The following is a 24,313-nucleotide window of genomic DNA, read 5'->3' on the forward strand; positions in this document are numbered from 1 at the left end:
TCAGTAAACTTATGTCTGATTTTAAAATGAATGAATGAATTAATTAATTAATAAATAATAATTTAATACATTTTAATAATCATACATTTTATAATTAGTGCTGCCAAATGATTAATCGCAATTAATCGCATCCAAAATAAAAGTTTTTGTTTAAATAATATATACGTGTGTGTATATTTATTATGTATATATAAATACACACACATCCATGTATATATTTTAAAAATATGTTACGTTTATATATTAAATATATTTATATATGAAATAATTTATATGAATATAAATATATACACTTAAATACATGTAAATATTTTCTAAATATATGCTGTGTGTGTCTTTATATATACATAATAAATATACACACATAAATTATGTAAACAAAAACTTTTATTTTGGATGCGATTAATCGCGATTAATCGTTTGACAGCACTATTTATAATCTATAGTTCATTTATAATAATTTTGTGCACACTGTAAAAATATTTTTTGAAGTTGTAAAAAAAAATATATATATATTGTAATATGTTTTTACAAGAAAACATTCAATTTCCAGCTTTCTAATTAAAAAGTTCACATTTAATTCATTGTGTTACTTGTCAATTTTCTGTAATTATTTGTGACATTTACTAGTAATTTCTGAGTCAAAATTGTTTCTAATCCTTTTTTTTTTTTGCATTTTCTTTTATCTTCCTAAGAACAAAAATATATTGATACATTGATATTTATAATAAAATATTATTATTCTTATAATAAACCTATTTTTATATTAATAATATATTTCAGTATTTTCTTTCACTCTACTAAATGGTCAATATGCTTCTTGTGCTGGACAACTCCTTGCTTGTCTTAAAAGGTATTATATGTTAGGACTTTACTCTCAAACCACTGTAGACCCATCTACCAATTTAACTGGCTGTGTGTTCCTGCGACATTGTGCTTGTGTATTTTTATACCGCTTATTATGCCTTTGCTGACCAGACTTTGAGTCATGTGGACACAGAATAAAACTAACTATGTGTTAGGCAGAAGCAAGGGTGGTTCCCAGCTCTGATTCTCTCTTTTAAGAAGGCTATGTTCTTGACTTATCTCAAAGATTAAGAATGATCTAGTTGTCAGATGATGATGGTGTTAAACTGCATAATTAAGTTTTTTAATGATGGCCAACTATGCTGGGACAATGAGGAGACAAATATCAAATATCTAATGGATGGTCCTAATAACTTAGGGTCATTAGTCCTTAAAGATGCAAAACCGTCAAAACAGCATTAGTAGCACTGAGGTGTCAGACAATATGATTGGCTCTGCTCATTTTTGCTGCAGATTTTCTCTCACTTCATATGGAAAGGTCATCACCACAGAGCCCAAAGTAAGGAAAAAAGGATATCAGCCTTGCAGCATAGCCTGTAATTTCAAAACCTCAGCCTACTTTCTTTCTCTGTGTGCGAGTGTGTGTGCTCTTCTCAGTCAAATGAGTTCTAAATTATGGGAGTGTGTGCTCCTCCTCCTTAATGACCTACTGTCTAGCAGTGCTTTCTCAAAGATAGGCTAATTCACATGCCACACCAGCAGTCTATCGCTCTTGCTGCTCACCCACAGTGCCTGTGTATCCCATATATAAGCAAAAATGCACTACACTCATTATAAATGCATTACAATATTTACGCTAGGTAAGAGTTGAGAGAGTTAAGCACTCCTTGCTTTTTATCCATTTTTAAACTATAAAAGCAAAGGGACACTGTGAATTGAACTCATGAACATTGTTAGTGCCATATTCTGTTTGAATTTCATTCATTCATTCATTTATTTACTTAATAAAAGTCCATGTCAACAGTGCAAACAATAACTAATAGCATTAGCTAGATATTTTGCTTCAACTGATGATATCATGTATTTTAGCATGGTTGACCAATAAGCATCCAGGATTGGAACTACCCATTAATTAAAATGAATGAATGAATGAATGAATGTAAAAAAAAATAGTCAAATGATACAATACGGATTTCTACTTCATTGTCCTTTTACAAAAATAATAATATAATATAATAATATAATATAGATTTCTATTTCAAATAAATACTGTTCTTTTGAACTTGATATTCATCAAAGAAAAATATGCATCACAGTTTCCACAAAACTATTAAGCAGCACAACTGTTTCAACACTGATAATAATTTAAAAACAAATAAATTAAAAATAAAACAATAAGCAGAAAATCAAGAAAAATAAGCATTTATTTTTATTTTATATATATATATATATATATATATATATATATATATATATATATATATATATATAGATATAATATTTATTTCTGTGATAGCAAAGCTGAAGTTTTTAGCACCCATAACTTCAGTCTTCAGTGTCACATGGTCCTTCAGAAATAATTTTCTCATGCTGATTTTCTGCTTATTTTTTATTATTAATTTATTTGTATTTAAATTATTATCAGTGTTGAAACAGTTGTGCTACTTAATATTTTTGTGAAAACTGTGATGCATATTTATATATAAAGTTCAAAAGAACAGTATTTATTTGAAATAGAAATCTATATTATATCATATATACATACACTCTGGACCACAAAACCAGTCATAAGGGTCAATTTTTGAAAATTTGATTTGAAATCTGAGGGTGCTAAAAATCTAAATATTGAGAAAATCGCCTTTAAATGTAACGTTGTCCAAATTAAGTTCTTGGCAATGAATATTACTAATAAAAAATTAAGTTTTGATATATTTACAGTAGGAAATTTACAAAATATCTTCATGGAACATTATCTTTACTTAATATCCTAATGAATTTTGGCCTAAAAGAAAAAAAATTCATTTTGACCCATACAATGTATTGTTGGCTTTTCCTACAAATACGCCCGTGCTACTTATTACTGGTTTTGTGGACCAGGGTCAGATATATATTATGTATAGTATGTATATATATGTATGTGTGTGCATGCATGTACTCTACACTACTCTGTGCCAGTACCACCTTGGCAGTTGTTTAAAGGCAGGTTGTTTAAACGCACACTTGACTGAGGATGCCTTACTTGGGCGTGTCTCCCACCTTCAAGAATGACAGATCTTTAGAAACTCTCCTCAGGGGAAGCGCTAGTTCAGTTTGAATACGAGTATAATCTTTCTCTTTAGCACATATTCCGTCTCTTTAAAAACTAAAAAAAAATGTTTTAAACTGCACCTAAAATTTGGCATAAGTATCTAACCATTGACTTTACTGCACTGAAAAAAATCAAAAATAACATGTTTCATATATCAACCTAAATTTTTCAGTGCAATAAGTCTAGTACATATTATAAAAATCACAAAACAAACAAATTGCTCAAGTTGTCTTGCCCCCCTTCCTCTATAGTTTAGCTGTGAATCTACATTGTTTACACTAGGTTTTCACACTTGTGTCTGACTGCATTAGATACATGTTGTGACAGCCACACTGGTATGTTAGTCTTGTACTGATCATGTTGTAGCTAGCTGGCAGGTGTACAGTGGATAAACTCTAACATGAGGCTTTTTGTGGTCCATGTACCTCCTCTGCTCTGCCTCTGGATGTGGAGAAATCTGAGACACGGAAACTGGGTATAGCACGCAGCCAATCACACGATGCCTGAGCTAAGCACATCTGGAATCCAACAAAATACAGCACTAGTAAACCATTCGCAGTCTGGAGACCTCAGTGGAAAAAGGAGAGTTCTGCAAAATGTCCGACAATAAAAGCTGAGCAACATCTGAAAAGCAACCTCACAATAGAGATTTCAAATATTAATGCCATTAAAGTGAATGGTGCAAGAGCAAACAAAGTTAACAAAGCCTTTATCCTGTTTCAGAAACATTTACAGTCTTAGAAGATGCTTTTATGAGTACGAATTATTGTTAAATATCATTTTACTGCAAAACAGGCATATGACAATGTGTACAGCACAATACTGAGACCAAGCAGAGCTATGCAAAATAACCATAGAATTCAAATAAAGCATCCTTTGCATCTTCTTGTTCAGGCTATTCTTGTTCAATATGGAAAATTAACAATTTTGCTGAACCATAAAATACTGTTTCTTATAATGATTAGTCTTCTAAATTTTTAACATTTATTTTACTTCTATTCAAGTTTTTTGAAATCACATATTTAAATTGCAAAAATTATAATACAATTATTATTAAAAATTATTTTATAAATAAAATATGCTATACACATGGTAAATGATTATTGTATTTATATAAATAACAATAATTGTGATGATTATTATTGCTACTATTTTTCTTATGCTTTAATTATTATTATTTTCTAATTCATCTTCTGCTTCACTAATGCGGTAGATAAGCAGTGTTCCCAAATCTTCATCTAGCCTCTCTTGAATCTGTTGAATTCCATGTTTGGCTGTACATACTGCAGTGCCTGACCATCTTTGAAACACATTTGCTCTCATACGCTCCTCCCCCTCATTGCTTTCCCTGCTTTAACTACAAGCGAGTTGCTTGGACATTCCAGCAATGACTAATATTTTTCTGGCTCAGAGAAGTGAAGCCCATTGGAAAAGAAATAGTGGAGCCGCCATTTAAAGAAACCTTGTTATTCAGCCTAATAAATATACTGTATGTATACAATACACCTTAACTGCCACAACCCTTTCTGGGTTTGAAGTAGATGTCAAACTTATATGACTCTGTCTGTACAGACGTCATTAACACTAGTGACAATAATAGGTGTGAGTTACTGTGTGTGTTACAGTCGTGCTGAGGAGTCCAATTAAGCACTCATAGTCTATGAACTTTCCCATCCTGTCCAACCATTTAAACAGTGGGTGGGCTGTAACAGACCTCAGGAGTTTATTACACTGAAGAAAACAAACATGCTTGCACATCAGTTATCATTACTGAGTTTCTATTTACACTTTTTACACCTTTACTGGTGATTTTGTGAGTTTATGTGCATGTGTGAGCCTCGGTTTCCATGTATTCATCAACATAACAGTGCCACTTGCAGTTTACTGACAATAGAATATTACTGTAAACTACACAGAAATATCCTGTAGCCAATAACAACTGATGCTTTTAATCAGTGTGGGATACCTGTTTAGCTGTCTAGCCTACAGCCAGATAAAAAAACACCATTATTAATGATCAAAAGCTTGAAAGCATATGCATTTTACTCATTTTTTGCAGTGTTCCTATTGGTAGTAATTTTAGATTGGAAGAAAATTTAGATTGAATAAGATTGAAACACACACTTGTAGACACAGTAAATGTATGTTTTGGTGAACATACCATAGGGTTTGTGCGCTTTCAAGCTCCACATTCTGCAGAGGACTAAGTGGTGGATTCTGGCTGCAGACATGTCTGGTCCTGTGGCCAGAGCTGTACTGAGGAAAGCAGGATCTGAAATTAGATCTCATAGACTGTCCTTGGACTTCTGTCTAAAAGTGAGCAAAATTGTCTCTCAGAAGAGTTTGAACAATAAAGAAAAAAGCCTGGGGCTAGCCAGTTGGTCTTTAATGTATGGGTAAATGACAAATAAGAATGATAAAAAATGGAAATCCTTACTTTAAAAAATCTACCAATAGGTTAAGGTTAAAGTTTTCAAACATAATGTTCCAACATATTAGACAAAACCTGACTCTTCATAAAAATGACAAAAAAATTTAATATTTTAAAGTCATTTTTAAGTCATGAGGGTCTAAAGGGGTCGTCACTGTTTTTCTTGTCACATGACAACAAAATGGCTTCCTGCATGTCAGTTATGCCACACTGACTTTTTCACACTGATTTGCAAGAGAAATTTTTATTTTATTATTCGTAATATTTTAACAAATTGCTCCACTGCTTATTTTTTTTATAAATAATAACTCAACAATAAATCAATCCCAAATGTCAAACAATGTAAAATTTTGTACTTTTTCTCTGTCTTTTTTTTTTTTTTTTTTACCATTTCAGTATTTTTTATTTATTATTGTCCTATTATTATTGTTTTTAAATGTCTTACTTTTTTTTTTTAATGTCTGGACAGTTACACGACCCGGACTTATATTAAGCCCCACAAAGAAACATTCATCACTGAAATAGTCATTTCTGTCTGAATTCCATGAATGTAATTCTTAATAACGTCATAGATCCAGGGGAAAAAGATCGTCACATCATTGACCCATACAGCCTAACAGTACACTGTATGGTTTAGTAGAGCTTTACTTTAGACAAAGTCAAAATTAATTGCAGGCTATGGCAGTCTGCATAGTGCACACATTAAACGAAAAAAAAGTGAGGATTTCAGTGTGGTATCTGTATGCAGAGCAGATCAATTTAATGCATAATGAAAGGGAAAAAGATGCCAGAGTTCCGTTCAAACTCTTGCGCGTAATGGTGACCTGATCATACAGTGATGCGCGTTTTTACATTTCAAATCGATATGCCGAAGCCTGCATATAGCGAGTTTTCTTCAGTTAGATATCTCTCCGTGAATCCGGGGTCAGGAGCGCATTGTGAAGATGCGTCAAATGCGCAAAACGTGCCATAAGTGTCCGCTGGACGCGCTCGGGCCCATCCGTTCCACATGAGCTATAAGCCCCATTGAAAAGCCTGAGAAAAACGGTAAGCTTTTCTCTTATAAAGATCGACCATGTCCACGTCCTCAAAAGAATGGATCTAATTAAAACGTTGTACTCGTCATCATTGTCTGAGCATTGCCAAAGTCTGAGAGAGAGGCAGAGATGAGGGCAGTGCTAGGATGAGAGTCATATAGAGTCTCTCTCTCCCATTGGTTTGGGGGCTCACTCTGGACACGCAGTCAAGGGAACCTCCTGCCATATAAATAAGGCTGGTTGGTCTTTATTATTCTAGCATCAAGGCAGCAGGTTCCTGCTAAGTTTGGAGTTTATACCACAACTGTATGCCTGCTTGAAGTGGTTAAACCAGGGCACTGCAGCACAAGGAGTCTGCATGTCGGTTTAGACATGCTCAGCTTTGTGGATACCCGGATTCTGTTGCTGCTTGCAGTGACTTCGTACCTAGCATCATGTCAATGTAAGTTTGAAATATGCTTTTTTGTCTAACCAAGGATCTTAAGGCTTTTTCTTTCTTCTACTGGATTTGCTGCGCTTGCTTGGTTGAACCTTGCTGGGAAATTACCTCAAGGAAAGCTAGAACTGCATCTGAAGAATTGAGGCGTTTCCTTTTGGCTTGCCACTGTAAAATCCAGCGGATCTTTTTAATGGATTCTTCGTGGTCTTGGATATTTTCATCTGTTGCAATTGAGAAACGGAAACATATGGCATAGTTATTAAAAAGTATTAGCAAAAAAGTACAAAAATATAGACAAATTACGGACAGCTGGTTAAATGTCTTTATTTTTAAAGTCTAGGTTAGGGCGCTGTACCTCATCATTGTCCCAGACTCCAGGAGTGTGTTTTTTTTTTTTATGGGGGGGGGTCTGTAAAATCCGCCCCCTGCTGGCTAAAGTCTGTAAAATCTTCTTTTAAGCAACGTCCTATAAAACTGTTAATCTTATTTAAATTAAGTGCTTTCAGTATAAATAATAAAAGAGTTACTATAAATAATACCTATAGTTAAACAAAAACTTCACATTTAGGCCTAGCATAAATTTGATGTTATGCCTCTAAAACATAAATGCATTTTAGAAAAAAAAAGATTTGATAAAACAGATTTTCCTTAAATTTTTTTAGCTGATTTTAGAAAACAGAATTGGCATTAGGTCATCGCCCAGCAATCAAATGCGCCACCTGGTGGAGAATAAGTGACATGACACGTAGCTGCTCCTACTGGATGAAAACTATTTAGTTCAAGTGGGAGTCATACCTGGCATGGCAACCGGAAGGCCTAAACATGTAAACAATTACTGATAACTTCTACAGGGTTAGTAGTAGCTGACAACCACTGCCTGTGACTCATTTGCTATAATAAATCAATAAATAAATTCAGCCTAGGACAATATTATATATGTACTATGCAACAGGATATATTTAAAACTATATATATATAATCAAAAGATTTTATATTTGTTCATCCACCTGTAAGAAATTATATTTTGAGAAAAACATTACTATGATTTTTCACACATTAATTAGACTCAATAAAGTAATTCAAACAAATAAAAAGCTGATTAGTACATTTAAGTACATAAGTATATAAATTAGGATTTCGAGATAATATTTTCAGCAAATGCACTATACTACAGTTTTCCATTCTTGCAGATGCTCAATCATAAAATCAAATTTAACCCTAAGTTATTAATCTAGACACACTTTATTGTTTTTCAGCAAGACATAATTAAAATTCATAATCCAGGCCTACTAAAATCTGGTCTTCTTATTTTGGCAACAATGCAAAAAATTTAAATAAAACGAAGACAACTCCTGTGCATAATTTTTCTTTTTAACACACAAATATTTGCATGAGGGGACTGTATTTTTTTCTGTTCAGATTCTTCTGAAATGCTTAGACTGAGTAAATATTAGCCTAGAATAATGAATAGTAGACTTTTATAAATGTTTTTTTAGAACTGTTACGTATTTCAACATATGGATTGCATAACTAATCGATCATCTCTGTCTGTCTCTCTCTCCTTCTCTCTCTTTCTGTTTTCTTCCTCCACCCCCATCTTCATCATACAGCGGTCAGTACACTTGCATGAAGTTATTTCAATTGTATTAATAGAGAAATTTACCTTATCTGATCCCAAATCTCCAAATGGATGATGATATTCGGTGAGAAGATCCTTTGGTCAATCTCAAATATGCCAGAGCATTTCGGACTATCAGAATTTCTGGGGTTTTTCCTTCTTGCCTGTGACGGGAAGGAGGAAAGCGCCATTGGCTCGAGCAAATGTCAGTGAAACTAGAGACCACCCTATCCTGCCTACCAGACAACCTGGGCACAATGGATCTTTTTAGATGGCCTGCTGAAGAGGTGTACTCAAAGTAACAAAATCAACATGCCGCAGAAATTCCTCCAGCCTGGTGGATTTCGCCCAGCAGTTCCCTCAAGTGGACATGCATAGCATAGATTATTAAAATTGGCATAAATATTGAATGTTATTTGGGATTGAATCAAATTGCTCACCTGAATATCACACAAATCACTAATAACAGAAGGTGCTTAAAGGAACGTAATGAGAAACAGCAAATTTTGGTCAGTGGGACAGGTTCAGTGTCCTGTCCGTGCGATGTAAACTAGGCCTCTGAGCTCCTTAAAGTACCTTGGTTGAATGTGGCATCACATGACTAGTGCATTGCTACCTTCATTAATATCTAATTAAGTTGCATGCATGACGTTAGTGGTAGTTAGTGATACATACTGCACTGTGCATGTTATAATAGTTTTGCAAGATTAATTTGCATGTTTGTAGTTTTAAGAATACAAGAAATGCTTTTGATATGAGCTATTGCATATCAAATGACATAAGAATCTTAGAAAGGTGGAATAAATAAATCCTGTATTTATTTATTCACTTTTCTATGTCCAATTATATGAAGATAAGCATTGCTTCTAATGTTCATGTTTATGACTGTGCACCGCACATGTAAATGTGACTTAAATCTGGAAAACATCTTTTTTTTTTTCTTTTTTTTTGCTATAACCCTGAACATGCATATAAAAAAGCAAGTGGTCTTCATATGAAGGAGTATTAATATACAGTTGGACTTTAAAACAGTTGTCTGGTTATACTTTTCTGTAAATAGAGCCCCAGGGGACCAAAAGGACCCAGAGGTGAGAGGGTAAGTTTATCCCGTCATTTTTCAGCAATATAGTCATATTTAATATAGGCCAAAGAGATTATTATAAGGTGTTTAACTTAACCATCATCTATAATAGCATGGATAGGAAAAAGCTATTCTGTATATTTTTGGTATCAGTTTCATTAGGTTAGCATGGTGGCTAGTTTACATCAACACAACAGATTAAACTCACATTTTAAAACAATAGAACAATCACAACTAGCTTAATTTTGTTATTTGTTCTTGTTCTCCATAGGGTCCTAAAGGACCAGATGGAAAGCCCGGCAGACCTGGACTTCAAGGGCCTCCCGGCCCCCCTGGCCCCCCTGGTCTTGGTGGAGTAAGTTTCCATTTCGAACAAAAACCTTTTCCATAGACCTAAACCTGTGCATTGCATAGCGAAAGCTTGCGGGTAGTTATAGTTGAATCTCATGATCCTCCTATTACCCCTTGACCCAGTCATTTGACCTATTTAACATTTGACCTTTAACCTTTGCCCTGAACCTTGGCTTCAAAATGGCTTCCAAAAGTGTGAGCTGTATTTATTTTCAATACAAGCCTAGAAACAGCTTTCCATTTTTTTTCTGAATGTTTTAAATGATATTGGAAATATAAAGTTAATATTAAAATATTGTATTATTGAAATAAAAGAAAACAATAATCACTCAAAAAAAATAATGTATTATTATTGCTCAATATTTTTTATTTATGCTAAATATTTTGCGTAATTTCTTCTGTAGAACTTTGCTGCTCAATATGATGGCGCTAAAGGACCTGACGCTGGCCCTGGACCTATGGTGAGCTCATGTGATTTAATATCAGCTTCTTTTCTGTTCAGTTTCATTTCAGTTGATGTGAATCCTCTCTGCTATTAAATATATTAACATCACATTTATATTAAGAGTATATTAAAAACTTGAACAGTTTACTACTCAAGTATGATGACATCCAAAACTGATTTTTCTTGCCATAATTTGTTACTATTGATCTATATTATTTCATATTTTATAAACTATTAATTAATTGAGTCCTCAGGCCACTCATTTTTACTTTCACTTTCTCTTTTTCAGGGTTTGGTGGGACCTAGAGGCCCAGCTGGACCTCCCGGTGCCCCTGTGAGTATTTGTTTAACCATCTGATTGAAGTATTGATTCCTTTTCAATAAAATTTGGAAATAAAAATGTGTTTATGGCTCTAAAAAAATAAATGTAACATTTCTTCCTTTTTCTGTGAATATATAGGGATCTCAAGGATTCCAAGGACATGCTGGTGAGCCTGGAGAGCCCGGACAGGCTGTAAGTACTCTTGGTCAACACAGTTTTTTTTTTCCTTCACACAGTTTGGAAATGACTTTTCAACTTTAATGTTGATTTCTCTCTCTATCATCTCATTACAGGGAGCTGTTGGTGCTCGTGGACCTCCTGGACCTCCTGGCAAAAATGGTGAAGATGTGAGTACTATAAAACATATACTAAAACTGAGCTTCTAACTCGACCATGCATTGCCCCGTTTATAAACGCTGTGTCTTGACATCCTCTTTTATATTCTTCTCAAAGGGTAACAATGGCAGACCTGGAAAACCTGGAGACAGAGGAGTCCCTGGAGTACAGGTAAGGGCATCAAAATGCACTCTTTTGTTCAAATCAAGGATGTTTGTATCTACCTCAGTCATTTTTCTTACAAGGAACATCATCTTTGCTCTTTCTTCTACAGGGCGCCCGTGGTTTCCCCGGAACTCCTGGACTTCCTGGCATGAAGGGACACAGAGTAAGTGCTTAGTATTGAGGACTCATGAGAAGACATTAATTCCAAAAAACAACATTTCTCATAGAAGATGAGACTTAACATGTCGTTTCAATTGCTTACCAAGTAAATCTCCTAAGTAACCATGATCTTAATTTCTTGTTCCTCAGGGTTACACCGGTCTTGATGGACGCAAAGGAGAGCCTGGTGCCGCTGGTCTTAAGGTAGTAATCAAAGGTTTACATCTTAAAACATCTCAGACTATAAAGAAATGCGCCTGCCACTGTAAAAATACATAAAACAATACCCTTTGGTGAAATCAAAGTGCAATTGAAAAGACCCAACTGCACTTGCTGATGCTTCACATAAATACTCTGACTTGTGAAGCTGCATTATGTGTATTAAGGTGCTGTACAAATAAAATACATTATTATTACTATTAGTACTGATTTTATTACTCATAAAGTACAGCACACTTACCACATTTTATAATGCATAAAATGAATCCAGTCAAATATATTTTGTCATATTTTAAAGGCTTATGTTTGTCTTTTTTCAACAGGGTGAGAATGGTGCTGCTGGATCAAATGGAACCCCTGGACAGAGAGTAAGTCAAACATTAAAATTTTTGAAAGTGTCTTCAGTGTACTGTATATCCCAATTCTACCTCCAGCACAAATGACTCAATCAGCTCAAATGGCCTTAAATACATACCTACTTCAACTCTTTATATTAAGTACATATGTCATTCCTCTTGTTGCACAGGGTGGTCGTGGTCTTCCTGGTGAGAGAGGTCGTGTTGGTCCTTCTGGCCCAGCTGGTGCTCGCGGTGCTGATGGCAACACTGGTCCTGCTGGCCCTGCTGTGAGTGGACTAGCTGCCCTCTGACCTCTCTGTCTCCTAAAATGTGCCTTATGGCATAGTCCTAATGTAGACACATTTTTTCTCCCTTTAGGGTCCTTTGGGAGCAGCTGGTCCTCCCGGTTTCCCTGGTGCCCCTGGACCTAAGGTATGAGTGACAGCTGGTGAAATCAAAACTGAATAAATTCGACTAAATCTGACACCTGCCTGGCACCTCTGCATAAAACAATGTGCCAGAAGATTAATAGGCATGCTAGCCAATAATGCCAGTTCATTTGATTAGATCTCATGCTCTACATATACAATACCTTTCCTTAATTCATCATAGCAACCTTTTCTCTTTTGCCATCAGAAATTTACAGTGTCTATAATATTTGACAGGGAGAAATTGGACCCGCTGGTCCCACTGGCCCATCTGGACCTCAGGGACAAAGAGGAGAGCCAGGCACGAACGGTGCTGTGGGCCCAGTTGGACCCCCTGTAAGTGCATTTTAAATATTTGCAGATAAATTAATCTGATTTTCTTGAATAAAAATAATAATAATATATCTCTCTTTGAACTTTTACAGGGTAACCCTGGTGCTAATGGTATCAACGGTGCTAAGGGAGCAGCTGTAAGTTTCCATATTATTCATACTAAATAATTGAACTGAAAATAAAATAAAATAATTGAATTTTAAAGTAAAATTGCATTGGAATTGTAGGAAATAACTGCCTAATAGTTGTGAAACAAATCATGTCTGTATTTTAATACTATATATATATATTATTTTTAATTTTTTTACCTTTTTTCATTTATTTTTCATTTTTACACAGCAGTTACTATACATTGCAATCACAAATCACAATCAACTAGCTGAAGTTTCAAAATTACTTTTAAAACAGATCACTTTACAGTTACTTTACCATCTTGAATCACTGAAAGCTGTATGCTTTATCTTAAAGTAACACTTCTATAAATTCAATTTTTGTGTGAAAGTGTATGTTCTTCTTAGTTTTTTTTTTTTTTCAAATGTATTTTTGGTGTATTCCACAGGGCCTCCCTGGAATTGCTGGTGCCCCTGGTTTCCCTGGCCCTAGAGGCGGCCCTGGCCCCCAGGGACCTTCTGGAGCCTCTGGTCCTAGAGGTCTTGCTGTAAGTACCATCTGATTAGTCTTAGTTGCCATTTTTGGGTTTGTGGCTGAAAGAAAAAACAGGCAGGAAAGTTTTATAGAAACCGTTACCTTTAACAGATTCATTATCAGAAAGGTTGACATCATAAAACCAGCTTTGAGTGAAGTAATCCAGGTTTAATTAGATGTCATTTAAACTCTGGCCAGAAAAGAGGTCACGTTTTCAGTTGAAGAGACAATGCCATTGCACAACAGTCATGATATGGAAGTATTTTACAGTCAACTTAATATTATATATATCAATACTAACATTATTACTTAAGTTGGACAGTTAAACAATATCTTAAAAAGATATTTAAACAATAGTAGTTAAACAATATCTTAAAAAGTAGTTCAAAAGTTAAAAGAGTTAAAAAGAGCCTAGATTTTAATGAGAAGTAACACCAGCTAAGGGAAAAACTTTAAGTTTTGTATTTAACTTTAAGTATTATGTATTTTACAGAAAAAAGGAAGTACGTTATTCTATTAAATTCTATTAAGTTATTTTATTAAATTATTCCAAGCACAACATAATTTAATATTTTCTGTTTTATTTTTCATTTTGGTGCATGACTCTATTTATGTGCATATTCTTTTTTTATACATTTTTAATAGGGAATTTCAGATATGTACATCTTATAAAATGGTCTAACCTTTGAACTGCTTTGATGCTCAGGGTGACCCTGGACCCGTAGGAGTGAAGGGAGATACTGGTGTCAAGGGTGAGCCTGTGAGTATACACGCTGACATCCATCTCAACAATTTATAAAGCATATAGTCTGTGCTATGGCTGAATGTCCTTGTTCACTTCCTTCTTCTCCTTTTCCTATACAGGGTAGTGCTGGTCCTCAGGGACTCCCTGGTCCTTCTGGTGAAGAGGGCAAGAGAGGCTCAACTGGTGAGCAGGGAGCTACTGGACCTGCTGGATTGCGTGGACCTAGAGTAAGTTTGATCTTATTAATAAAATGTTAATTTCAATATGTTAGGGGCATCTCCATTTTAATTGGTAAGTGTCAGAGAGAGAATGGAATCTTCACTTATAAGAGCCTCCCACTCCCACAAATAAATACAAACGTATGATCACCACTTTTAGTTGGTTAGTGGGCCAAGGATTTGAAAGAAAAAGTACAAGATGTACAGAACAACAGTACAAAATATTGAAAAAAAAGTAAAAATCCAGTGGACTATGTGAGGGGTCTTGCTGTAAGAATAATACTAAACATTTATAAAGCACAATACAATGGTTCATTTTTCTGCATTATGGTTATGTTTTTTTATTATTTATTTTTGCTATGTTTACTGATGTTTCTTGCAGGGAGCTGCTGGTACTCGTGGTCTGCCTGGTCTGGCTGGCAGATCGGGCCCAATGGTAAGATTCAAGTGATTTAAAAAGATCTCTTTTGTACTGAAAGGAGCTATGGAGTGTATATAGAATGTGACAGTGGTTTAGCTGCTTTGGATAAATAAAAAAATATGTATAAATATACAGTTTATGATAGTTTTTCTGCTAAATCCATGCAATTATACATTGTTCTGATGCTTTATTGAAGACACTGATCTATGAATCTTGTACCTTAGGGCATGCCTGGTGCCCGTGGTGCTACTGGTGCCTCTGGAGCCCGTGGACCTCCTGGAGATGCCGGTCGTGCTGGTGAGCCTGGTCTTGTTGGAGCTAGAGTGAGTATCGGCCTCTTACTACTTTATATCTGTCCAGTCCACTATGACAAAATCTGTAAATCATGAAGCAAGAAACATGTCAAATTTCTCCTATTTTACAAGTATGAATTGAGATCAATTACTCTTGACATGTGACCATATGAACAAGAACATCACTTTATATCTTTTCAGGGTCTCCCTGGTAGCCCTGGCAGTTCTGGACCCCCTGGAAAGGAAGGGCCTGCTGTGAGTACACAGTTTTTATATTCATACTATTATACACATAGTTTACCCAGAAAAAGGTTACTAATCCATGAGCATTGTGTACACTCATCACCACTTTATATGCTGTTCTCTAGGGTGCCACTGGTCAAGATGGCCGCAGCGGCCCCCCTGGCCCAACTGGACCCAGAGGCCAGCCCGGTAATATTGGATTTCCCGGTCCTAAGGGACCCTCTGTAAGTATTGACTGTATTTTATACATTTCATCTTTATTTAGATATTCAATATATAATGATGTATCAATGAGCTTATCAATGAACCTTGTTGCAGGGCGAGTCTGGCAAGCCTGGTGAGAAGGGACCTGCTGGCCCCACTGGACTGAGAGTAAGTATTTCAGAGAGAGAAATATCCATTATAAAAATTCTTCAGTATCCAGTCTCAAGGAGTGAGTTATTAGTTATTGTGCTGCTCTGATTCCGTTCCTATTTTCACTTAGGGTCTTCCTGGTCCTGACGGTAACAACGGCCCTGCTGGTCCTGTCGGACTTGCTGTAAGTAGACCATCTGAAATTTTCTGAAAAGACTGTCTATGTGGATTAGTACATGACCTTTCACTGTTTCTCAGTGGTAACGGATTGTTGTCTTCTCATTTAGGGTGCCCCAGGTGAGAAGGGAGAGCAGGGACCCTCTGGTGCTCCTGGTTTCCAGGTCAGTGTCATACTTTTACAAACCTTCTTTCAAGATTATACAGTCTTCATTTAAGCTTGAAGAGTGAAGTTAAATATAAAAAGTGTTTCCCAACCGTCTTGGGAGCCCATGTGTAGGGCTCAAGTACCAAATGCGGCCACAAATAGTTTCCTTTAATCAATACAGTGAGTGAAAATGGGCTAATCAAGTAGCTCAAGCTTATTTGTATTTTACAAGCTTTGACAGTTCAGGGGTAGTTTTGAAGAAATCCAGACAAAATAGCAAAATCGCAAGGTTTCCAAGTTCTCCCTAGGTGTATCCATGGTTGGGAATCACTGTCATAGTCAAACAGAATAAGATCAAGTTGTACTAGTCTTGTAGGAATTCTTCCTGTTTATGTAGTGTTTGAATCTTAAACTTAAACTTGTGTCTCCTGCTCAACCTTTAACAGGGTCTTCCTGGCCCCGCTGGACCTGTTGGTGAGGCCGGCAAGCCCGGAGATAGAGTAAGTTTTCATGGCTTAGATGTTATGCAGCTTATGCTGTTTTTGGTTCACTTGTATAATACTAGATGCATAATGTCATGCAAATCATTACATTTATTTCTTATCTCTCAACAGGGTATCCATGGAGATCAAGGTGTATCAGGACCTGCTGGTGTGAAGGTGACTTACCTTTCTCTGATTTCTTGTTCTGTCTTTATTCTCACATGAGTATGTGCATGAGAAGAAATGAGCCTATCTTACAGTTCTTCTGTCCTTTTATGACTGTTTAGGGAGAGCGTGGTAACCCTGGACCCGCTGGTGCTGCTGGCGCTCAGGGACCCATTGGTGCTCGTGGACCTGCTGGTACTCCTGGCCCTGATGGAAACAAGGTATGTACACCGGTCACCACACATGTCATCTAGACAGATCTTTTTTATGAGTGTTAACTGACAAAAATCTGTATTCTTCAGGGAGAGCCTGGTGCAGTTGGAGCTGCTGGTGCCCCTGGACACCAGGGAGCTGCTGGTATGCCTGGTGAGCGTGGTGGCGCTGGAACTCCTGGACCTAAAGGAGAGAAGGTACTTTTGAAGCAATGCTCATGGCACTCTATAGTGATTATGTTGACAAATCTGTATGTCTCTTACAGCTGACTAAATAATTTCTCTTATACACAGGGTGAGCAAGGATACAGAGGACTGGAGGGCAATGTTGGAAGAGATGGTGCCCGTGTAAGTATACCAAATGCCTTTATCTCATTTCATACAAAATTGCACAAATGTTTTGTAGCCGTGATTTTATGGTACTTCTTCCTCAATTTGCAGGGTGCTCCTGGACCCAGTGGACCCCCTGGACCTGCTGGTGCTAATGGTGACAAGGTAAAGAGCATTCTCTCAACTGCGATGTCAGATCAATGCAAAGAATTGTTGCTATCAATCTAAATCATTGAAATATTTACACCAGTCCAAAGGGCTTTTCTTTTTATTCCTTATCAATCTTGCGTGATGAATCACACATTATAATTATTATAATTAATTCTTAGATCACACTGGCACACCACTAACAAAATGTATTAAGATTCTTACGAAAAATTAGATTCCTTGGTCCATTGCTTGAAGAAGAAACCCTGCTGACAACTGTCAGAATCACTGCTGCCCTCTGCTGGAAAATTCAAACAATATTTCGTTATTCAAAAACGCTAGGGTCAAGTTAAAGCCATGCCAAGATTTGATTAATTTTCAGTGTTTTAAATTTTTTATTTGATTATCCTCTGCAGTAACAATCAACAACAACAAACAATAAACAACAATCAAACATTGCTACATTATTTTAAATTTGGTTCAGATAAAACTTTTTTTCTTCTTTTTTACAATGTGACTTCAGTGTAAATACAGTAGGTTGGAATTTATGCAATTTTAAGACAATTTAATTCTACATATGCTATAATTGAGTTTTATTTACCCTTGACTTATAAAATTATTAAATCATTATCTTCTAATCTAAATCATTAAATTGCACTATATAAAGCATTGCCTAAGTTCAAGTCCCAAATGTGGTGACTTTGAACAGTGAAAACAACTGAAATGCTGATACACTGATTTAAAACTGGAAATGATCGCAATTAATTACATCCAAAATAAAAGGGATGTGTTTTGTTTACATAATATATATGTGTGTACTTTGTATATTTGTTATGTATAAATATGCACACATACAGTAATTTAAAAATATGTACATGTATTTACATGTATATATTTATATTCATATAATTTATATATAAATATATTTAATATATAAACATAACATACCTTTCTGAAATATATACATGCATTTGTGTGTATTTATATATAAATAATAAATATACACAGTACACACATACAATGTACACAAAAACTTTTATTTTGGATGCGATTAATCGTTTGACAGCACTACTGGAAATCCAATGGTCTTCTAATTTTTTATAACAAAATATATTAAATGTGAAATACAAATTTGTTCAGCATGCTAAGGTAAGATGTGGAATGTCATACAAGGAAAGAGTGAATGTAGAGTGAATGCAGAGTGAATGTATCCAAACTGTTCTGAGGGATCTCCAAATGATTAAAGGTGCTTTCTTGAGACTTTCTGCAGGCGAAAAGAAAGTCATAACCTACAAATAATTAACTTGGAAGACTGGCAAAAGTACTTACATCAGATAGCTGTAAAGACCATTCTGATCAAACCAATCTCTGTGTTCTCTTCCAGGGAGAGACTGGCTCTTTCGGCCCTGCTGGACCTGCTGGTTCTCGTGGTGCTCCTGTGAGTATGATCAGTTCTTTACTACACACTGATAGAATAATTATTACATTATTTAATGATTTATGATTGTTCAATATTAAGGAACTAAAACAAGAACTGTGCATAAACTATAATTCACTTCAGAATCAAGCATTCATGCTCAAATCTTAACATGTATTTTAGGGTGAACGTGGTGAGTCTGGCCCTGCTGGACCTTCTGGATTTGCTGGACCCCCTGTAAGTCCATGTGAATTCTCCTGAAGTCTGCTACTAAAGAATGCATCTTTGTGATTCATACATTCAATTTTAGACTTCAAAACTGCTGTGTGTTTTAAAAAATCTGAGAGTTTTTTTTTTTTAACTCTGAACACACATGCACTAAAAACTGACAGGGACACAATGTGTCTTGTAGGGTGCTGATGGCCAGACTGGACAAAGAGGCGAGAAAGGACCTGCTGGTGGAAAGGGTGATGTTGGACCCCCCGGCCCTGCTGGCCCTGCTGGCAATACTGGACCCCTCGTAAGTTTGAGACTACATTTAAAAAAAAGTCATAGATTGTTGAAGAAACATATCTTAATGAAAATTTACTTCTGAAAAGTAGGCTATTGTAGTTTTGACATTCACCTCATGTCTCAGTCAAGGATACACTGGATAACACATCCAATGTATCTTTATGATTTTGAACTTTTTTCAATTTCTTGTGCATCTTTAGGGTCCTTCTGGTCCTGCTGGCCCACCTGGTGCCCGTGGTGACTCCGGTCCCCCTGTAAGTATGCTTTTATGGATTTATATATTCATTTATTTTGCTTGTTTAGTTGTGCGACATTTCCTATAATGTGACCCATGAATTTCTGGCTCTATTCTAGGGTCTGACTGGTTTCCCTGGTGCTGCTGGCAGAGTTGGACCTCCTGGCCCTGCTGTGAGTAATATTAGATAACTTTTAATGGAGTTGTCCAGACCTAATGCTTCATGCTAGCCCTTGCTTCATTTCAGGATATATCTTTATAGTCTCACATATAATCTGATTTTCCTTCCACCCATTAGGGTATTGTTGGACCTGCTGGTCCCACTGGTGCTCCTGGAAAGGATGGCCCACGTGGTTCTCGTGGTGATGTTGGCTCTGCTGGTCCCCCAGGAGAGAATGGACTGATTGGACCACCTGGTCTGGCTGGCGAGAAGGGATCTCCTGGAGAGGGTGGCTCACCTGTAAGTACAAGCTGAACACGTCAGACCATGTTAAATGCAAAGTATTACGTAGTATATATTTCGTCTCATGATAAACTTTTTTCTTTTTAAAAATCAGGGAGCACCTGGATCTGCTGGGCCTCAGGGTCAGCTGGGATCTCAGGGATTCAATGGTCTTCCTGGCTCCAGAGGTGACCGTGGTCTTCCTGGTGGCCCCGGTTCTGTTGTAAGTGCACTGACCCCGGGTGTGTCCAAACTGGTCAAAATTAACTTGCTACAGGGTAAATCCTCATCTGTTTTTTGTGTGTTCTTTAGGGTGAGCCTGGAAGAGTTGGCCCTTCTGGTGCCCCTGGTCCCCGTGGTCCCCTTGGCAACATTGGCATGCCCGGTATGACTGGTGCTCAGGGTGAGGCTGGACGTGAGGTGAGTATCAATTGTACTTCATTTTAAGACACACAATTTGTAGGGTTTTTTCATACAATATTCATATATGCCACTGTGTTGTTTTGTAGGGCAGCCCTGGTAATGATGGACCTCCTGGCCGTCCTGGTGCTGCTGGCCTTAAGGTATACAGCCCTGATATGACTTCAGACTATGCATTTCTTCATATTTGACAATCACTAACTTTATCCTAAAACTGTAGTCTTGAAATAAATCCTAAAGTTTCAATTACCAGACCAGAGTGTGTTATATAAATTAAAAAAGTAATTGAACTGGACTATTTCAACTACCAGGGAGACCGTGGTGAGCCTGGTTCCTCTGGACCTTCTGGATCTGTCGGTGCTCCTGGACCCAATGGACCATCAGGCGCTGCTGGCAGACCCGGAAACCGTGGTGAATCTGTACGTGTCACTGAACTAAGCCACAGCATTTACTAAATTATGCATATAAATTAAAGAGACTACCACACATGTAATCAATTCATTCTCTCATTTACACCCCCTTTAGGGAGCTCCTGGATCTGCTGGCCCTGTTGGACCTGCTGGAGCAAGAGGTGCACCTGTAAGTGTGTCAGACATAATCTTTCTTACATAAGACATAAGGCATTTTAATTGAAGGATAATGGCTTCTATGGATATTTCTTACTTTCAATGTTTCCTTTGATTAACAGGGCCCTTCTGGATCTCGTGGTGAGAAAGGTGTTGCTGGAGACAAAGGAGAAAGGGGCATGAAGGGACTTCGTGGACATCCTGGTCTGCAGGGAATGCCCGGACCCAACGTAAGTGGCACAACTTTAATAATAAGCTTCAACATCTTTTTCCTGTGAAAACAGTTTGAACAGTTTGTTTAGTTCTCATACAGATTAGTAAAATGATTCAGCATAAAAGATTGCAGAACAAGAACAAATGACACTGTCTTACAGGGTCCTTCTGGTGACAGCGGCCCTGCTGGTGTGGCTGGTCCTGCTGGTCCAAGAGTAAGTAACTTTCTCATTCTTAAGACTTGGCACACAGGATTTTGTAATAAAAGTGTGGAAATGTTCATAATGGTTGTCTGCATTTTGTCTTTAGGGCCCAGCTGGTCCTAATGGCCCTCCTGGTAAGGACGGTTCAAATGGCATGCCTGGTGCTATTGGACCCCCTGGACACCGTGGTCCTGCTGGACATGTTGGACCTTCTGTAAGTAAACATACATTTGAGAATTACTCTTGACACAGATGGAAAGAAAACAGAAAATATATATTGTAAAATATATTATAGAAAGTACAGTATCTTACCTTGAGATGAAATGTAGAGAAGACATCCCAGTTGAACATGACGTGTGGTTAATCTATAATGTGTTTAACTCTAGGGTCCTCCTGGATCTCCTGGTCTTCCCGGACCCCCTGGTGCAGCTGGTGGTGGATATGACACATCTGGAGGATATGATGAGTACAGAGCTGACCAGGCCTCTCTCAGGGCTAAGGATTATGAGGTGGATGCCACCATCAAGTCCTTGAACTCTCAGATTGATAATCTGCTTTCCCCTGAGGGCTCAAAGAAGAACCCTGCTCGTACTTGCCGTGATATCAGGCTCAGCCACCCTGAATGGAGCAGCGGTGAGTGAATCTTTCTTCTTCCAGTAGAGCTAACCCATCTTCCAATAGTTCTTACTTCCTATGACCTTCCCTAATGATCTGTATTGTTTTCTTCCCCTGTAGGTTTCTACTGGATCGACCCCAACCAGGGCTGCACCATGGATGCCATCAAGGCCTACTGCGACTTCTCTACTGGCCAGACCTGCATCCACCCCCACCCAGAGAGCATCCCACGCAAAAACTGGTACAGAGGCTCCCAGGAGAAGAAACACATTTGGTTCGGCGAGACCATCAATGGTGGTACTGAGGTAAGTTGAAGAATTTCACAAAAGTTGTAGATGTCAGAAAGGACTAAATTAATTACTGTACTGACTTTTCAAGATTGATCAAGAGAAAGCAGTCTGAAGGTTGTCTTTTTCCATTCCCTTTCCAGTTTGGTTACAATGATGAGACCCTGAGCCCACAGTCCATGGCTACTCAGCTGGCCTTCATGCGTTTGCTGGCCAACCAGGCAGTTCAGAACATCACCTACCACTGCAAGAACAGCATCGCCTACATGGATGCCGAGAATGGAAACCTGAAGAAGGCTGTGTTGTTGCAGGGCTCCAATGATGTGGAGCTCAGGGCGGAGGGCAACAGCCGCTTCACTTTCAGCGTCCTAGAGGATGGCTGCAGTGTAAGTTCTCTTTTTGCACTTTGATTATACAGACAAAATCTTCATCCAGTTAGCATGATATGTACAAGATAAGAGGTTAAGAGCTTATAGTCACAGAGGATAGTGTTCGACATGCATATGAGATAGACTGTCACAATTACATAAGTCTATACATGTTTACACCTTGGCATGATTGATGTTTGTCAAAAAAGAAGTCACGTAACATGTTTTGTCTTTTTGTTGCGTCCCTGCAGAGACACACTGGCCAGTGGAGCAAGACAGTCATTGAATACAGAACAAATAAACCATCTCGCCTTCCCATCCTCGACATTGCACCTTTGGACATTGGTGGCGCAGATCAAGAGTTTGGTTTGGACATTGGCCCAGTCTGTTTCAAATAAATAGACTCATGATAAATTAAACGAGAGAAAGAAAGAAAAAAGAAAAATCTCTGCCCTTCTGTCTGTGTTTTTTTATACTGAATGCTGATTTTTTTCTGCAAATCCACTTGCTTAAGCTGGGCTCTATCGGAGAGGACCAATGGACTGAACGGAGCATTGCGCAATGCAAATTAATACAGCAGCCCAAAGAGACACGGGATAACACCATGTTATGGGACATGTCATCATTTTGTAAAAATAAAAGAAGTGTAATAAAAACAATGAAAGTATACATCACTTTGTGGTCTTTGTATATCTTCCAAAGAGGAAGTTTAAAACCACAATTTCCGTAAGGTTTAAACTACCTCATGTGTAAAGGAAAATATTAATCAACATCCTAGTTGTCACTAGTTGGTACTAAGGCTTCAAGTTCTGTCCTGTTTCAAAGGTGCTCCAATACTTGAAGCAGTGATATATGGTGCTATACATGCAGCTGTGGAGGAAACCACTGTTACTGTATTACTTTGTATTGTCTCTGAGGAATATTGCACAGGTCCCCCTGATAACCCCAATTTTAAGCAGGTGGAATATTCCTAAACCTGATGTTTGTCTGGTTTTTACTTTTAGTTTTGTTTGTTTTTGTTTCTCAGAGTTTTGTTCAGATTTTTTTGTTTTGTTTTGTTCAGGCATTACATTTTTTTCCGCCCCCCCAGTGTTAATACTGACAGCACAGTTCTCCATTTTAAAGGGTTGCAGAGGCCTCTCTCAAAACAAACCACAAAGTTTATTGTACCTATTTTGTATATGTGAGATGTTTAAATAAATTGTGAAAAGTTCTGAAAATAAAGCATGTCCAATGTTCCGAAACACATTATTCCACGAGTTAAGTGCTTTAATGTTGGGGAAAAGATGTCTGACTTAAGTGGCCATTTTGAATATCTGCCTGATTTTAAATTAGTAAATTCACAAGCAAACAACATCAATGTGTTTAGTTTCAAAACATGAAATGAGTTTTCTATTCTATGCAATGAACTGGTGTTTTGTTTCTTAGCAAATAATACTTTGAGCCTATTGCCAAATAGAGTTCATTTTCCTCTGTTTATAGTTATGACATGCTTTTAAGATGGCAAAATCTTTCTCACTTTTGAATCAAATAAAAAGGCAGTTACTGCAGCTTGGCATGTTTGTATTTGTAGAGAATCCAAACATGTATATCTTTACACTGAAACGATAGCATTAAATGCTACATATTGTGTGTCC

At 37.0% G+C, this 24,313-nt stretch overlaps 1 protein-coding gene across 1 annotated transcript; it reads left to right on the forward strand.

Moving 5' to 3' along the window:
• Window positions 1–6,831: 6,831 nt before the first annotated feature.
• col1a2 (collagen, type I, alpha 2) lies at window positions 6,832–24,313 on the forward strand. Its single transcript, XM_079441952.1, has 49 exons — window positions 6,832–7,029; window positions 9,703–9,736; window positions 9,993–10,076; window positions 10,477–10,533; window positions 10,807–10,851; window positions 10,978–11,031; window positions 11,133–11,186; window positions 11,293–11,346; window positions 11,450–11,503; window positions 11,650–11,703; window positions 12,042–12,086; window positions 12,245–12,343; window positions 12,435–12,488; window positions 12,722–12,820; window positions 12,910–12,954; window positions 13,377–13,475; window positions 14,169–14,222; window positions 14,327–14,434; window positions 14,808–14,861; window positions 15,071–15,169; window positions 15,341–15,394; window positions 15,508–15,606; window positions 15,701–15,754; window positions 15,867–15,920; window positions 16,024–16,077; window positions 16,508–16,561; window positions 16,676–16,720; window positions 16,831–16,929; window positions 17,011–17,118; window positions 17,215–17,268; window positions 17,362–17,415; window positions 18,782–18,835; window positions 18,998–19,051; window positions 19,227–19,334; window positions 19,528–19,581; window positions 19,682–19,735; window positions 19,861–20,022; window positions 20,120–20,227; window positions 20,317–20,424; window positions 20,514–20,567; window positions 20,736–20,843; window positions 20,950–21,003; window positions 21,113–21,220; window positions 21,365–21,418; window positions 21,513–21,620; window positions 21,793–22,039; window positions 22,142–22,326; window positions 22,452–22,694; window positions 22,928–24,313. Exons 1-49 carry the CDS (start codon window positions 6,956–6,958, stop codon window positions 23,072–23,074), a joined length of 4,059 nt encoding a protein of 1,352 aa, XP_079298078.1. The 5' UTR covers window positions 6,832–6,955; the 3' UTR covers window positions 23,075–24,313.

This window comes from Barbus barbus, assembly GCF_936440315.1.
Source record: "Barbus barbus genome assembly, chromosome: 19".
Classification (NCBI taxonomy): domain Eukaryota; kingdom Metazoa; phylum Chordata; class Actinopteri; order Cypriniformes; family Cyprinidae; genus Barbus; species Barbus barbus.

Bases quoted from the DNA above. Each gene is read 5' to 3' on its own strand.
- col1a2 (XM_079441952.1), top strand. From the start codon at position 6,956: ATGCTCAGCTTTGTGGATACCCGGATTCTGTTGCTGCTTGCAGTGACT. The intron at 11,347-11,449 runs GTAAGGGCATCA...TTTCTTCTACAG, and splicing joins GAGGAGTCCCTGGAGTACAG to GGCGCCCGTGGTTTCCCCGG. The intron at 16,930-17,010 runs GTATGTACACCG...TGTATTCTTCAG, and splicing joins CTGGCCCTGATGGAAACAAG to GGAGAGCCTGGTGCAGTTGG.